Source organism: Colletotrichum godetiae (assembly GCF_030913485.1).
Source record: "Colletotrichum godetiae strain CBS 193.32 chromosome Unknown BDP55scaffold_1, whole genome shotgun sequence".
NCBI classification, from domain to species: domain Eukaryota; kingdom Fungi; phylum Ascomycota; class Sordariomycetes; order Glomerellales; family Glomerellaceae; genus Colletotrichum; species Colletotrichum godetiae.
Window position 1 is genome coordinate 1,200,953 of NW_026851249.1, and position 16,588 is coordinate 1,217,540.

General features: G+C 49.1%; 4 protein-coding genes across 4 annotated transcripts; 3 read left to right on the forward strand and 1 right to left on the reverse strand.

Moving 5' to 3' along the window:
- Positions 1-33: 33 nt before the first annotated feature.
- Positions 34-467, reverse strand: BDP55DRAFT_625447 (cytochrome c oxidase assembly protein cox-16; the record flags this gene model as incomplete). Its single annotated transcript, XM_060571475.1, has 2 exons — positions 34-120; positions 201-467. 2 exons carry the CDS (start codon positions 465-467, stop codon positions 34-36), a joined length of 354 nt encoding a protein of 117 aa, XP_060436957.1.
- Positions 468-2,215: 1,748 nt separating this feature from the next.
- Positions 2,216-3,081, forward strand: BDP55DRAFT_11967 (uncharacterized protein). Its single transcript, XM_060565442.1, has 3 exons — positions 2,216-2,669; positions 2,729-2,788; positions 2,849-3,081. The coding sequence occupies exons 1-3, from the start codon at positions 2,361-2,363 to the stop codon at positions 2,990-2,992; spliced, it is 513 nt and encodes a 170-aa protein (XP_060436958.1). The 5' UTR covers positions 2,216-2,360; the 3' UTR covers positions 2,993-3,081.
- A 5,194-nt stretch (positions 3,082-8,275) lies between these two features.
- BDP55DRAFT_640792 (uncharacterized protein) lies at positions 8,276-10,745 on the forward strand. The gene is made up of 4 exons (XM_060573365.1): positions 8,276-8,758; positions 8,820-9,996; positions 10,071-10,244; positions 10,303-10,745. Exons 1-4 carry the CDS (start codon positions 8,658-8,660, stop codon positions 10,489-10,491), a joined length of 1,641 nt encoding a protein of 546 aa, XP_060436959.1. The 5' UTR covers positions 8,276-8,657; the 3' UTR covers positions 10,492-10,745.
- Positions 10,746-11,051: 306 nt separating this feature from the next.
- BDP55DRAFT_640796 (uncharacterized protein) lies at positions 11,052-15,031 on the forward strand. Its single transcript, XM_060573366.1, has 6 exons — positions 11,052-12,068; positions 12,125-12,462; positions 12,521-12,690; positions 12,748-14,012; positions 14,067-14,575; positions 14,631-15,031. The coding sequence occupies exons 1-6, from the start codon at positions 11,487-11,489 to the stop codon at positions 14,713-14,715; spliced, it is 2,949 nt and encodes a 982-aa protein (XP_060436960.1). The 5' UTR covers positions 11,052-11,486; the 3' UTR covers positions 14,716-15,031.
- The last annotated feature ends 1,557 nt before the right edge of the window (positions 15,032-16,588 follow it).

Genomic DNA, 16,588 nt, shown 5'->3' on the forward strand with positions numbered 1-16,588 from the left:
TCGATCAAGATCAAGCTCATCGCGATGGCTTCTCTATTCGCCAATGATGCCGTCGTGTTCGCCGGCGAATCGCTTGACACGCTTCTGCTCCCAGTTGTCGATGTCCTTGGCCGCAAGTCGCTGTTATCTTCCGTTAGTCCTACTCCATACACGTCTTCATTTCTTACAACCCGCCGAGTTGCTTCAATATTATGACTTACGTAGTATTCCTCCTTCATGTCAACCTTTCGCGCTGACCGACGCATGTTCAACTCCTCATCCCTGGTAACCTGTCGCACCCTTCTATCGTACTTTTCGTAGCGGATCGCTGTAGCTGGCGTTAAGACGAACGAACCAGCGACCATGACGGCCACGAAAGGCAAGCCAAATAGGAGGAACGGCCTCTTGGCCATCTGCGCCCGGTACTTGGCAGCGAAGGTGTTGGTAGCCGCCGAGGACTGGAACTTTTTGCTGTCGAAGACGGCCATATTGAGTGACGCCTATCGAGAAGAGATGATGACGCGATGTAATTAGACGTTCAGTTGGTGTCTTGGTGAATGGGGCTCGGATCAAATGGCATTCGGCGGAGGTGTTTTCTTGGTCAATGTGTGTATCGTGGGTTTCGCCAGTGGCTTCAATTGTTCGCCGCGGACGTGCAGCACGGAGTGGTCTGACCTTGGATTAGGATGATGCGAAAAAGTACCAAGAGATGGAACTCGAACCATGCGCTGAAAGTTTCCTGGAGCTCCCAGGAGAGTTGAGCTCGGATCCAGGGGCCCCACTTGCCTTAGCCTCATTGCACGTGCCGCGCCTTGCTATGTCATTTAGTCGGGCCGGAGTTATTACATAACCATTATCAGCTGGCATCGTTGGTCCGCTTACTCATCCTGCACCTACTCGCGGATACTCACTCAGTCGTTCATTCACTCGATGAATTGAACATATATCCATTCATTACACTTTCATACCTCTCTCCTCAACTTTCACAAGCATAGATAGACACACTCCTTATCCTCATCGACACTCGAATTCATTGGCCATTCACAAGGCCTGCCACCTGAATTCCAAGATAGGAGCCGCCGCCTTGAGGCGCCGTAGCGGCCCGCATCGGTCTATCGGCTTGCTAGGAAGGGTGAAGGTACCCGTGGCATATTATCTGGTCTTGATTTAGTCCCCTCCGGCCCCTAAAGTCTCTTTTGTTCCATGCTTTGGAGACCTGACCCGTATTATGAATGAGATCATCAAACCACAATTCCGCCAATCCTTCCTGGACTTTATAGCCCTATCTTGACTGAACACCATTGGACTGCTGACGTGGAACCCCTCCGAACGGTCTCGACCAGCTCCATCCGCATAACCTGTGGCCGGGCAGAGGGTCCCCCGTTCTCCATCAACCTCAAGCAAGGCTCAACCTGCCGTTGTTTCCCCCGGCACACCAACTGTCATCACCACAAATAGCATTTCCGTACATACGCTTGATCTGAGTAGGTATGCCGCACATGCGAGCGGGCCCGCTCTCCAAGAGACCGTACACGTACCCTTCTGAGCCACTCCGTCCCTACTTTGTGTGCCATACTCTGCACTTCGGTCTCATCTGAAACCAAGCACGCCTAGCAAACGCCTTTCGCCCCCAACTACCACCAGCCACGCCCAGCGATGTTCCCCGCAAACCTCCCTAGCAGTGGCACGTCTTGTGTCTTGGTACCGTCCTGCCTACTTGTTTCTCGTCGTCTTGAGCCGCCAATGTTAGACGTCGTGAGTCGGGTCGCTGCCCGTCGTCAAGAGACCAGCCCCACAGCCTGCCACAAACACAAACAAGCGCTATCTCCCTCAAACTAGACGGATCCCAACAGCGTCAGTTAACAACCAGGAGGTAGGAACATGCAGCAGCAACTAACAAAGGGGCCAAGGGGAACCAAGGGGCACGCTGGGTTCCCGGAAAGCTGGGAACCGTGCCGGAGAAGCACTGACCAAGCAGAAACTTTGGCCCAATGCCCAGCACAGCGTAGCACTTGGCCCGCAGGGCTTCAATACCGTCCCCTCTTTTCCCTCTTTGCTACACATGGTGTCCATGGCGGTGCCTACCTATAGCTCTTTAATGAAAGTTGGTCCGGCCATCCCCTCCATCCCCCCTGTATGACACAGTGAAAGCCATTTCGTCGGATGATTTTTAGGCTTAGTTCTGCTTGCCTGTCGGGCCACAAGCCGGCTAGGAGCTCCTGAAGGGGGCAGCCCTGGACAGGTGTCACGGTCTCCGAGGCTTGTTTCGTTTCGTTGAGGCGGACGACGCAAAGCGAGCCAAGTGGCAGTGGCCTGCTACCTGCTCTGCTGCCGCAAAGAAACTTGCCGGACTATCCAAGAGCGTGTGTGTTGTGTTATTAATGGACCTTCTCCGTTGCCAGCGTCTGGGCGGCGGTGGCGTTTGGGGCATGTATAAGTTTCTCCCAAGTCCTTCTCCTCCATCTCGTTACAAGTGCTCAAGCGACTTGGCATTCTTTGACGTCCCGCGAACATCAGAAAGATCTGCTCAATCTCCCATCGTACCCAGGCTGGTCCATCCCTTCGAAGTTTCGAGATCCACTCTACTCCCTCGCACACGTCCACCAATTCAACTCTCAATTATTTACACCTCCAGGGCCTCACACATTTACACAATTATCATAATGGGTTACTACTGCTCCAACTACTACGTATGTCTATCCAAGATCGCGAGATGGCACGATCAGCTGGCTTACGTGACTCTTCACAGGGCTCCATCCACTGCCACAACACAGTCTCCCGCTTTGGCGATAGATGTCATCTCTGCGCAGTATGTGAAAGCTTTTGAACTACTGTCAGCCTTCCATGGTCTCACATTCTCCCGTCACAGGCATCAAAAAGAGGCGCTTCCATTAAAGATGGTCTTCTTTCCGAGGCCGAGCGATGGGGTTCCTCCACCCCCCGGCCCACCCACGGCGATCGCCGGGTCGAGCGGGCCAGCCGGCCGGCTCGGGATTCAAGGGTGAAGAACTAGGGCAACTACACGGATGATTTGACGCATAACACTTTTAACGACCAAAGATGAGAGAAATTAGAAAGAGACGAGCGAGAAGCGAGCAGTCGGCGCAGTCTAGGGCGAGGAAGCATATCCAACAGCCGGGACGGGACGGGTGTGATACACAGGCGTTCAAAAACCAAAACAGGACCCCGCGATGCGAGACGGTCCAAGCATTGTTCTTTCATTTGGGACACAACATTGGAATGAGGCCTTCCAACCCATGAGCCTCTCATTCAAGCTATTAGAGAACCACATACCAATTTCAGTGTTTTGCCATCAACATCAACTTTTCATCAAACCTGGAATCACAAATACCCCGCTCGAACATGTGGACTTCCATGAAGCCCTGATGCCGCACGCTGTGTAATCCCCGTAGCCGTGACATTGTCGAGTCAGAGCACCCCGCTAACTCTAAATTGACGCGCCGCTGTGATGGCAATGATCTCTCACAAGAACTTAGGTTCTCATGTCACTGGGCGACCAACTGATGTCGAGAGGGGTCGGTATCGACAACTTTAGGAAGCCGATGCTCGAACCTTGGACAGGACAACTTTCAACCCAGACTCAATGAGGCAACGTAAGCAAGGCATCTCAGAGTCCGTGTGCTGGAGATGCATGGCCACAATGCCCGTATTTCCAAATCTAGGGACCCGTAACCATGACAGGGGTGTGCCGTGTCCCGAAACCACATCACACTAAACAAAACCAGCTCAGTTGAACTCAGAAACACCGCCCCAACAGTTCGGCTTAGAAATATCCACCATACAACTCTACTGTGTGGATAGTAAATGCCTCCCCTTTGCCGATGGAAAGCAGACTTTTTGAGAACTCGAGTCAAAGTTGAAAGTTCACAGAGGAGCAATCCTGTGTCATGGAAATCTCAACTTGTCTGATCAATGGTTAGAAAAAGGTTCAAACCATGACAGGTGGGCCTATAAAAAGGGTTTGTTTCAGAATCTGCGGCAGATCCACGAACAACGTATTACTATGCAGCACTCCTCTCAAACATTGCACGTGATTCTCGAACATCCAGCTGTCAGAAGATTTGCGTGGACGGCCCGAACAGCTATCAGTCATTGCTTTCCGAGGGGAGGATCAGAGATTGCCGCCGGGACGAGTTGAGACGATCACGCCATGGCCAGACAGAGCCCGGACCGTCCAAGATCATGGATTCTCTGTGGCTCTCGACTGGAAACTTCGGATGGTGCTTTCCGCTCTTGCAAGTCCGACGTCCCTTTGGACGGACCTTGTAAACCGGCTTCTGGGCGATGATCACGCCTTGATAACAAGTCAAGGGATGCTGATATCGGATATGAGTTTTATGATACCAGCCCATATGTCAACGCGGAGTAGGTTGTGACTAGCAGGGGAACACTTTGAATCTATGCATAGGTATTGGAACAACGATTCTGGCAGATCGACAGGTAGATGATTGAACACTACGGAAAGCCGCTCTTATGACTTCTCGGATTCGCTACAGCAGAGACCTACGGCCCGACTGACTTATGGGTCGGTTACTTTGCATATGAACCTGCATTATCTGCCCATCGTCCAATGTCGATCGTACGCCCGTAATGCCACGTGGTGGAGCAGACCCCTAACACAATCGAGGTTTGACTGTCATATATCACGCTTCAATGATCTGTCGTTTACTGGTGGCATCAGCAGGCACAACCCGCAACCTCTATATTTAGAGTGCACAGTGCACAGCCAGCATGAATCAGGATATCAAGAGCAAGGTGTCCTGGATGTTGGGCGTAGTTCCATGAGATACGTTAGACGAAATTTGTATTGTCTTTCAACATCAGCCTGGATGAGGTCCGGGACTGCCCTCCCATTGAACGTGTCAAAATTTACTTTCTGCCTGTGAGAGGGGCTTTTCATCACTACTTCCAGTCCATTGAAGTCAGAAATCACATCTGGCCTTTATCCACGACTGGAAGAATTATCTCTCGGTAACCCTCGCTATCACATACTATCCATCTTACATGATGGTTCATCAGTGGCTCCAAACGTGCGAGGAATCGGCTCTGTATTCGAAAGTTCATGCGCTAATTCTCTCAGTTGCGTTTAATTATACCTCTTAACTCCATAGTAACATGAACCTACCACAAGCTAATCATTTGGACACAGCCGCAGAAACTCCTGCTACATTCCAAATTTTGCCCACAGTCTGATATCAGTGACGGTCCATGAACAATACATATAAGATTAGCGACACCAATGGTACCAGTCCATAATCCACGTTGGTCCGCCACACGCGACTCTCAAGGCATTTAGTGAGGACCTGTATATATAATTAAAGTATTTTGCGTCGTGTGTTTTCTTACATCTTTTACCTTACTTACGTGTGCGCAAAGGAATCAATGTCAAAACACTATGTCAAGAAGCAATCCACCCCTATCTCCCCAACTCAACACCCCAGAAACAATCAAACAACTGCAAAGTACTGGTATGGAATCCCATTCGAAGCCACCAGAGACCAGTGCTATGATACCGCCAAAGACACTCAACTTAGCTGGCATATTCCACAAGTTCCCGCGCCTACCTCTGGAATTGCGTCTTCTCATCTGGAATTAGCTCTTTATCAGCTAGACATGAGGGCGCAACCACTGTTTGCCAAGCTCCCGCAACACTTTGGAGAAAGAGGCTGCCCTCTTAGAAATATTTGAGCACACCACGGAGTCCTCAAAATTCGTCGAATACTCAGAGCATGCGCCCAGCAATTGCAATTAAGTCTGGATGCACGGTACACCTTCAATGCATTTCGTTGATGTTAGCATTTGGCTGGCGTGTAAGGAGTCTCAAACGGTGTTGAAGCAGGCCATCAAAGACTGTATTCGCAGTAAATCCGAAGACAAGAGGGCCAAGACTTCTGGTAGTGAAACATTACGAGAGATGCCAGTTTCGGACAGCAGCTCCGCCGACGCCACATGTTCATTCACCAGTCAAAATTTTCAACAGAAGACTGATAGATGGGCATCTGCCGTGACCTTCAACTGCGAGCTCTTCTGCTATCAGCTTAGGAAAGACAAGGAAGCGGCCATACCTAGGCCGCCTCGCTTCCCTCTTGAATCCTTTGCTGACGACTTCCTGAGAACCCTGGGAACCCGGGGTATTGTCTTCGCGTACGATTACTCATGAATGTTCAATTCGATTAGAGAATCGGTGTTCGATAGGATGGACCAGGAAAATATCAGAGGTTCCTTCTTAACAGCCTTGGACGATACGGATGATGACGGGGAGGCGCAAATCTATCTCATAAACTATGGTCTCTGCCTGAAGCCTGGTGCTCGGATTTCTAAGTGTTTCGACGGCGGTGACCGCAGGTTCAATGATTTCTACTATCTTGATATTGACCTTGATAGAAGCAGATTTTTGGTGGCTCTGGACTTCCTCGATGAGATCAAGGATTGGGAACAATCGATGTTAGACAGATCGGGTTCTGGGACGACCGATGACTTGCTTGTGCGGCCACCAAGCTGGAAGAAATACGTCAATGTGCACATGCTTGTCCGTGTGCTCGCTTGTGAATTAGCTCAGTAGTAAAAGGCTAGGAATCTAGGGTTGCATAGTGTTGAAAAGTAGAAGTACTGAGAGGTTATAAAAACCATCATACATCATTCTCATTAATCCACTAACTGCCCACAACTTGTCAATACTCAGGTACTATCTTGATGGGATATCAGATTGCTTCAGAGTCACCCAGCTCTGCCAATATTTCACCACCTTTCCACACTATCAATTTCCTCGGGGTTAGTCCCAGTTGCCCTCAATTCTAAGGTAGGAACTACCGATTCTTCAAAATCGTTTTCATCTCCCTTCCTTGGACTAATCTGGTACGCTGTACTACTCTACATGAGCAGGCTACCTTGGCAGGCGGTTCGACTTAGTTATGAGAGCCTGCCGCTTACGGCAAGGCATCCATTACACGAAGCTGACACACTGGACGAGGGGCTAGGAGCAGTCCGAACCAAGTCTGCGATGGCGGAGGTGAACTTGAACGATTTGCTTGATTGGATGCCGGTCAGATGCAGTAGGTATTATCACACAACCCGTCGGTGAGACAAGTGATGCAGGTAGAAGTGCCGTGCATGATAACGCTGACAAGCCGTGCCAGCCTGCTGGAGCGGGGTTTTGTCTGACATCCAACCAGCTCCAAGACGACCGAACCGATGCGCCCGATCATAGCCGGTGAGAAATCAGGCGACCAATTAGGTCGTTATATATGGGAGGTCACGTCCTGCAGGGAACAGCCGGCATGTAGGATTCTGGGTCCCCTGGCATGGCCTGTTGATACGGGCTTGTGGCGATGTGGTCAGTCTCCGACCCTGATCATCGAGGCAAATCGACACATTAATTCTGGGGCTCAGCTCTCGCCATTCCTCAAAATGTGCCTCGCTGTTACTTTTCCTCTTTTGTATCGAACCCCGCATGGGATCATCGAATTGATAGCGCAATGATAGTCTCGACAATCAATGGGTACAGAATGCGACGAGATGCCCTTGAGGCTTGGCTCCAGAGTTATCTAGGCGCCGGCAACTTTCACCTCACAGTAAGTACTTGAGCTTTTTCCTTCAACCAATCTATAAGGAAAGAGAGGCATGTACGAAAGTACACATAGAAATACACGGTTACGGGTAGGCAGAGACCTAGAGGAAAATAGGGACAAAGACAAAGGACAGAGTGGGAGAGGTAGAGAAATGAGGGGAATAGATAGGAGCAGAAAAATAGAGCTGACTCTGGGCAGTCCAAGGACGGCGACTATGTGATAACGGCCGCAATAACAATCACTCAGGTAAACCCGTATACCAAGCCCTAATGCCGCTCTAAACTAACCATAGCGATCTGAAGAGCAATGTCCAGCACCTGGTAATACCTCAGAAGAAGAAGAAGAAGAAATCGATGTCAGGTTAGGATGAGCGATCAGATCAAGAATGGAGGTAGAAGTTGGACACACAACATGTTCCTGACTCGTACCACACTCAGACCTCACACTGGGAGTACAATAGCCCAGGAAGCGGAGGTGTGTGTTTGGGGTCATAAGCAGAGGGGATTTCAGTCATCGACATCTACCACGTTACCTAAGGCAGAATTCTGCATGAGCCCGGTCCTGCTAATGTGCAAAGACGGGGCGGTGTTTGAGGAGGTCTGCAAGGCAAACCACACGCGCAGCCAGTAAGAATCTGGTGACCTTCAGTAAGCCCCGCCACCTGGCTGGAAATGTAGACATTACCTTTCTCTAACTTAAATGTCACATATCTTCTTCATGATCGGTCTGAGATAGCGCGCGTCCTCAGAATAATCAAGAATATCCTTAATTGTACTAGCTCTCTATCTGACGTTTTATCCGGATCATACATCTGATCCCGGGGTATCGAGACGAAAAGCTTTCACAATGCAGACACATGACGCGTACGATCGTTTCATGGAACTTTGTCGTGATTCTAGTCAATATCCTCAAGTACAGCTCGGAAAACAACAACCTCATGAAGCTCTTTACGGGGAACGGCAATACGAAATCCTCCAAGAGAGGGAATGCTGTTTGTTTGACCGTGCGGCATCTGTGATAACATTCTGGGAAACTGGAAGAAGAAATCGTAAGGAACGAATACCTAAACTTTTCTAGGGTGTTGACCTGATGCCAGTAGAGTTCCCAGATAAGGAAGAAGTCATTTGGGACATGGAATCCCTTTGGTTGCATCTCAATCGTGTTGACCAAGATCCACACGTTCGCCATGTGTAAGCTACAGTATTTGACCTTCTGACATTCAAGGCGCAATTTCTGACAAGCCATGAGCAGTTTCGTTGGCGCTGAGAACTCGAGATCGCCGTTGAGTTGCTCTATAGACATGTTCAAGCTCGTCTGTGCCTATCACCAAGTCAATACCTCTTTTTTGGAGCCGGTACATGCCTTTGGACGACAAAGTGAGCCTCTCGATCTCTGCCTGGCCCAATTCAAAGGTAGTGACACACTCGACTGCCCCACTGAAGGCTTCCCGGAGCTTCCCAGGCTTGGCCGTTCCGGTCGTGAGATTCAGTTGTCTTATCTTCTTCGCTCCGTCGAATCTTCTGAAAGTGGTAATGGCGTCTGGGACTGGCAGATTCGTCAAGTTGCGAACTACCACTCTTTTGATGTGGAAACCGGAAGGACCTTTTGGTTTACCATCAAGGCAGACGATACTTTCGAAGATCGAATAAAGAAAACAAGTCCTCTTCTCAGGATTCCAGCAAAGACTGAAACAATAGATGGAGATGTGTCTCTCTATCTTCAGGCATCACTGGCTACTCACTTGGTTTACTTATCCTGGTGCGATGAGAATTGGCGACAGTTTATCAACGAGACCGAGGCAGGAATTCGAACGATTGTAACACCAGCCAGCAAAGCGATTGTCGATGACCTCATTGGCAGAGAGTCCAACTGTTTGAGCGCATACCCCAAGCCTTTGAGAGACTCCCGCAACCCGACTATGTACTCACAAAGTCAATCAGTGTCTGGCACTCTAGCCACCACTCTTGATTCCGAGAAGAACAAGATGTCGATGTTATCTCGAATGACAAACGGAAAATGTTCAACTCTCAGCTCTTGGCTCAGGCAAGAGAAGTCCAAAATGGCGGACCCGGAGATTGGTGCCCAATACCCTACTAATACGTGGACAATGGACACAAGTCCACAGCCTCCCCAGCCAGATACGTGGGAAATTCTCAACCAGTTCCGGTTCAAAGACATTCAAACCTTGCATAAGCACTCTGAGATCATTCATCGAGCTTCTCTAGCTCTGGAACTTGACATTGTTGTCCTTGGTGACATCTGCGACTTCTACAGCCAGATCACAGCCACTGAGTTTCGCGGGAAAGTTGCATGTGAAAGAGCAATCAGCAACTTTATCAAAGAGATCCAATCTATTGTGAGGAGATTGGAAACACGACTGCAGCAAATGCGTTGTTTGGTCATCACCCTCAATCAGAGTATACAGCTGGTAAGCATACCTACTGCATGCGTCCATGAGCAGCATGATAGAAGACGTTCCTTAGCTAACATGAAAACGCAAAGTACGAGCGATTACTCCAGCAACGCACAAATCATATCGGCAATTGGTTCGCCGAAATTGCTCACGAGAACACGAAGCAGATGCAAGTCATTACAGACAAGACCTTGAAAGAAACATCGTCGATGCATGTCATCACAATTGCGACACTGATTTTTCTACCGGCCACCTTCGTTGCAGTAAGAACTGCTTACCCGAGTCTTGCCAGCCTAATATGAACCTCTGACGCGATGGCAGACCTTCTTCCAGAGTGGAGTGTTGCATTGGAACAATGACAAGACGGAGGAGATGGCAGAGCCGTTTGTTTGGAAGCGTGATAACTTAATACTGTTTTTGAGCTTTTGCGGTCCTTTGACTGCGGCCACTATTGGCGGCTGGTTATTCATGTGCGTACGACTAAGGAGAAGCGCTAGACGGAGACGTTAAGGGCTCGGGATAAAATTGCTGTACGCATACATAGTAAAGAAGTAACAGGCTGGTATATATTTGTAGTTTAATGCATCACGCAGACTTGGTATAGAGCTGAAAGAGAGAGGAGTAAAGGGGCAACTTTACACGCCTATGCTAGAACACAAGACAGTCTGTAGGGGTACAGATCCTTCTATCCTCTTAGTGCAGATTTCGGGTCCTTTGGTACATTATAATTATCATTCAAACTAGTTATACGTTGAAAATAATATTTTTACCTCTTCGATAAGTCCGAGGCTAAGAGACTCGTTGCCCCGATCCATAGTCTCCGATGAGGGCTAATTTCCAACTTTCGAAGCGGGCTAGCTGCATGTCATACAACATGGCCGAGCCATGCAGTGAGCCGATGCTTCCGCTCAGCAATAAGCAAGGCACACCAGATGTGACACTTCCAGCCTATGGCAGATGTGACAGCCCAAACCAACTATTGATCGACTCATGATGCTGGGACTGGCTAATATAATCCAGACCCTCTAGGCAGGCTCCCTCTCTATTCCCACCCTGTCAAACGAAACCCGACCAATGGTGAGAGGACGGGTTCTCCAAAAGCAGAGCAGGCGCGACAAATGTGCTCCAAAGTTGACTGGAGTCGATGCCTAACAGCCACTCGTTGCCTCGTTAGTTCGCCTGAGCGGTCTTACACTTACATCGAAAATGAAAAGCCGCATTGGGCGTGCTTGCAACTTGCGTGGAAACAGTTCCCTCAGCTTCTGACCTTTCTCATACACCAAATAAACTCCAACCCGCCTGCTCTTGCGACGAGAGCTTTTTGTGCTCATCTTGGTCTTGACCGGTAATCACCTTCATCTTGAGCATATCTCACAACTATTGCTGTCGAACATACTTCACGTCCAGATTGGAGTTTTGCATGCGTGGCTTAGCGACTCGCTTAGAATTCCGACCCGTTCATAATTCCTCGAACCGCCTACCCCCTGTCGCCAGGCAACGGGAATATGAAGCGAGACGATGTGATTGCTGAATTCCGGCGATATGTCGATGAGTACGTCCAGAAGCACAATATCTACGGCATCAGGGGATACGACTCCTACGAGGACAAGCATGTGCCATTCGTTTCACGGCGTGCACTCGAGACTTTCTGGACAGAGGATAACATGAGACGCGTTTTGTATGGTCGAGAAGACTGGATCAAAGACACTTCTTCCATCATCCAGCCGCATTACCTCATTGTTTTCTCCATCCTCGTCTATATGTCGCAGCCACAGCACATTACACTGTTCACAGGAGAGTCCGTCGAAGACACGTCTCTGCCACTGGAAGATACACCACACGCGTATTGCGAGGGAGAAGGTTCAGAAGAGAAGAGGGTCTTTGAGGAGTTCCAGAAGGAACAGTGGAAGTTCTGCCCCTTCTTGTTCAAGACTGAAGGAGGGGGCAAACCGCGGAAGAGACATCTTCCGCCTCTACAGATTATTCCTGTCATCGCGAAAGAACGTATCGAGCACTCAGGGAATATCCAAGACGACAATGTTTGCGTTTATCGAGCAAAGCTACACCCGCATTGCTTTTCTGAACAAGTTAAAGCCTCTCTTCTCAGAAAAAACATGGTTCAGCTCTAACGGTGTTCTATTAGTACGTGGTCTTCAAAACTTATCGCGACGTAAATGCGGAGGTCACGCAGCTTTATGAAAACGAGGTAGATATGTACACGCAGCTCGACGACCAGACTACATCGTATGATTCCATTATCAAGTACTATGGCTCATTCGAGATTCCCTCTTTACGGACGATCATACTTGAATATGCTCCAGGCGGAAATTTGCAGTCTTTCTTCAAAACATATCCTCCTCCTTTGGCTCATTCAGACCGAATCATCTTCTGGGACAGCCTGATGGGCCTTTTGGGCGGTCTGGATGCAATTCACAATCTCAGAAAAAGCCATGGGGGCAAGGGAAGCTGGATACTCAGAGGGTCTGTTATTGCCAACATACGCCTTCAGTCTATCCTAAGCTGATATCTCAAATTGCAGAACTCATCAAGACATCAGACCGCAAAACATTCTCATATGTCCAAGCTCGTCTAACAACATTTATGCTGCAAGATTCAAGTTCGCAGACATTGGAAACGGCCACATCAACAGGGCAAGATATCAAGGATTAGAACTGAATGCTGAGGACAATTGGGGAAATGGGATGTACAGTAAGCGTCACTTCATGTATGACCGCTCTGTCAATCATCTAACTTAGACTTTTATAGGTGCTCCAGAAGCATGCCGAGATCAAGGCGACTCGAACTCAATTCGAGGGGAGAGCGATGTCTGGTCTCTTGGTGCTGTTGCTAGCGAAGCTCTAGTTTGGACAAGATGGGGAGAATATGGACGTGGCCGATATCAAGAAGATCGAGTAAAAGAAACCCGCGCAACTGTTTTGAAAGGTGGCGTTCATGAGGGCGCTTTTCATGACGGAGCTTTGATAGGAGCTTGTCTCCTGGACGCAGTGGATGACTGGCATCGGAAAGCAAGCAGCTACGCCGGTGAAGAGTCTCAATGGTTTTCGGAAGTAAGCGATTTTCTCTTATCAGGCATGCTTATGACAGACCCTAGAGAGAGACTCAAGGCTTTCGAGCTTCATGCTGCATGGAAGAGCAAGATCATGAACGGTCCTAGCCTGGTTGAGCAACACAAAGAAACAGAGTATGATCTGATTAGGTCTTCGAGGCCTCATTCCCCATCTCGGAGGAGGGAAACCAGCCCGCTGAGCCGGACCAGCCGACATTCTGAAGGTCAACCTTTCGGCAGGATGGTTGCAACACAGTCCACCGGATCGGATTCGGAGTACACTCCCGGTATTCTGTTGCATTCACCAGATGAAATCCATGAAGAGACAGGTTCAGGAAGCCTTCCCGAGTCCCGAACAATACCCCAAAGAGTTCACTCAGTACCTGATCGACCTAGGCATGTGCCCGGAAGTTTGTTGAACCACGACCGACATTTGTCGGTGCCAGGCGCTGCTCATACAGCAACCGAAAACAACCACATATCTTTCACACGGGAAAGACCACTAGAGTCCGTTCCAGTCGAAGACGTCACAAACGCTCTGAATATTGAAGCTCAGGCAAATGCACCGCCAGATGACAGAGCTCAGTTGATGGGAGCACCTAACCAACCAGCAAGGTTACAAACCGCCATTGATGTCACGGCGCATAGTTTCACAAATGAGGACTTGCCATATCGACGGGAGAGATTGCCATCCTACAGAGGACCTGGCCTCGATCTCTCTCCTCCAAGTCATTACCAGTGGAGTCCGGAACACATGTCTCCACAAGATCTCAATGATGATGTATTAACGATGGAAACCATTTGGAACGTATGCATAGAAGGAAAGTACCGCTCACGTTCGCCATTCGGAGGTCTCCGGAGTAGGGGAAGCACGAGGTCTAAGTTCAAAGGCAAACCTCTAGAGGCCTTCCCGCAACTGAATTCATCCCTTCAGAAGTTGAAAGGAGAGACAGGCCGTGATCAGGTAAGAACACACTCTAATTGCTTGTTTGGCGTCAACTAATGTCTGCTTCGTAAGATCTTTCTCGTGGATGACTCTAGGTCGATGGAGCCTCATCAGAAGAAGGTAGCCACGAGTTGCCAAGTTCTCTCCTATTTGCTCAAAAAGGGAGGAGTTGACCCAAATTTAACTTTTGAGGTCTATTTCACCTCATCCGAACCTCCTCTCCAGTCGACCAGAACCTCGGAGCTCAAGGAAAGCATCGAGGGAATGGCGTTTCGTGAAGAACAATGCAACATGGGCCCGAGTTTGGACGGTGTCGTCAGCAAGGCTATCCAGAACAAGAAGCCGGTCAGCATATACGTGTTGACGAACGGCCACTGGAATCTCAGGAACCAGGATAGTTTCTGTGGTGTCGATGGCCCGATCAAACGACTGGTAACTCATGTTCAACGAACCAATGAACAACACAATTGGATCGGTGTTCAGTTCATTCGGTTTTCTCACGAACCGGCCACCCCTGCTGACAAACTTAGGGAGACTCGGTTGAAAGCGTTGGATGACGATTTGAAGCAGGAGACTGGACTGTGAGTTGACGGTCATCTTCGTTTCAAGTTGGCAATCACTACTAATTCCCAGCAGAGACATCGTCGACACTCGGAACTTTGACGCGGATGTGCGCAAAATTTTACTCGGTTCAGTCGTACCAGATGAGGATAATTCTTGAATATTTTGGGCGTTGGTTCGCTTCAACTGTGAGGACTTTACCGGTATGAACGGCTGCCATGGGCGCGGCGCAAGGAGCACGATCGTACAAAAGCCCGTTTGTCTTTACCTGAGGTGCCATACTCGGTGTTGGTGTAATTGATCATTGATCTTCTCTTTGTTTTAGGCCGTATGTTCATGTGGCAATACTCGGCGAGTAGGGAGCGCATACTTATCTCCTAATCATTACTGAAAAGTCTATAGAGACTGTTAGATTGCATTGCCAAAATCAACGAGGAAACCACCTAGTCTTACCTTAAGCAAGCTGTCACGTCTATCTGTACCGTTTTTGACGGTTGTGAAGGGTACCAGAAAGAAAAAAGTAAAAATGACTGGCGTCCAAACTAATTTGGCTATCAAGCTTATTTTCGGCTTGGGAACAGTGGAAACCAAAAGCATGTGGCCGAAAGTAACTGCGAGATCGACAAGTAACGATGACCCTGCTCCCTACTTTCCTTTTGTGGTTCTAGAAGGTACCTTGGCTCTGCAGAATATACTTTTGGCGGACCGCGGACGCACCATAGACGGCCCACGGGACTCGGGAGCATTCATGATCAATTGACAAGAACTCAAATAAAGCAGTCCCGCTAGGTTTCGATAGTGTGTGAAAACAGGTTCCTACCTATTCGTACTCGGTATCCGTACTTGTTTGCTTGCATGTGCTTTCAGCGAATATCTTCATCGAAGACCGAGATAACAAGTGCCCTGTGTGCCTGTTGTACTGCAGTATGTCTTTAGCAATTAATGAATGGACGCGTTGAAGATTTAACCAACGCACTAATCCGATCGTTGATGCATTTGAAAGGTTTTGGAGAGAGGATTCCTTCAATTTCATCATAGAAAAGTGAGTTACTCACAGAGCGCACAGATCATTTCCTCTCTATGAGTGCATTGACCAAGCTCGTTTGCGCCCCGCTGTCTCATGGCGTGGCATCCTGAGTGCCAAGATTAACGGTATGTAGGAAGAGTTGACGCTAATAGAGTCGAGAGGAGAGGCAAAAATAGCATAAAGGGGCGATTGGGCAGTGACGGCTGGGCGAAAGTTTCTTTTCACAGTGAAGGACAGACAAGTATGGAGTAGATGCAGACTCAGATCTCAGCTATCATCAGCCGCAAGACGGCGAAAACCAAACCGCATTGAAGACGCGAAATTGAAGTAAGCCTTTCAGTGTCTGAGACTGTGAGACAAGAGGCCACACTAGGGGAGCTATCAGCCACGCCAACGCACCAAGTATCACCATCCAGAAGAAGAAATGAGCTGCTGAGGTAATGAAATATGACGCCCATGGTAGCATTCTGGACCTTACGAATGCGAGCTGTCCGGAGCCCTGGCTTGCCTTGTGATGAACTCGTCTGTTAGGTTGCTCCAACAAACAAGCAGCTAACCCCTGTCCTGCCCCTGACAGCTCGCAGCGACGCCCAGCCCGATGTTCCTTGCAAGCTCACCACCCATCGGCGATGTCTGGACTCTGATTCCCTGAGAGCCTCCGGCGGCCCCTCTCTTGTGCGGTGTGCCTGATGTTGGCTGACGGCGTTGGCTTACGTTGGTACGGACTTGGCCCCGTTGCCCGTGAAAAGATCTTTGGTTGTTCGTGCAGCAACATCAGGCAATAGACAGGAACCAACATGTCTGCGACAGAAAATTATGTTCCAAAAAAGGAAAATGCGACGCCGCAGGGCTGCTCAAATTACCACGTTGCTCAATGTCGGTTGTGAAATCATCAGAGATGCAGAGGACGCACTTCATCAAACATCATCGGGGTGTTATTGGTGATGGTAGCCACAATTCGATATTGTGCTGAATCACAAACCCCAAAGTGGGCGCGCCGATTCAG

Excerpts from the sequence above, each read along its gene's own strand:
- BDP55DRAFT_11967 (XM_060565442.1), top strand. The coding sequence starts at position 2,361 with ATGGACCTTCTCCGTTGCCAGCGTCTGGGCGGCGGTGGCGTTTGGGGC. Across the intron at positions 2,670-2,728 it reads ACTACTGCTCCAACTACTAC|GGCTCCATCCACTGCCACAA; the intron begins GTATGTCTATCC and ends GACTCTTCACAG. Across the intron at positions 2,789-2,848 it reads ATAGATGTCATCTCTGCGCA|GCATCAAAAAGAGGCGCTTC; the intron begins GTATGTGAAAGC and ends CTCCCGTCACAG.
- BDP55DRAFT_640792 (XM_060573365.1), top strand. The coding sequence starts at position 8,658 with ATGCCAGTAGAGTTCCCAGATAAGGAAGAAGTCATTTGGGACATGGAA. Across the intron at positions 8,759-8,819 it reads GATCCACACGTTCGCCATGT|TTTCGTTGGCGCTGAGAACT; the intron begins GTAAGCTACAGT and ends AGCCATGAGCAG. Across the intron at positions 9,997-10,070 it reads TCAATCAGAGTATACAGCTG|TACGAGCGATTACTCCAGCA; the intron begins GTAAGCATACCT and ends GAAAACGCAAAG.
- BDP55DRAFT_640796 (XM_060573366.1), top strand. The coding sequence starts at position 11,487 with ATGAAGCGAGACGATGTGATTGCTGAATTCCGGCGATATGTCGATGAG. Across the intron at positions 14,013-14,066 it reads GAGAGACAGGCCGTGATCAG|ATCTTTCTCGTGGATGACTC; the intron begins GTAAGAACACAC and ends CTGCTTCGTAAG. Across the intron at positions 14,576-14,630 it reads TTGAAGCAGGAGACTGGACT|AGACATCGTCGACACTCGGA; the intron begins GTGAGTTGACGG and ends AATTCCCAGCAG.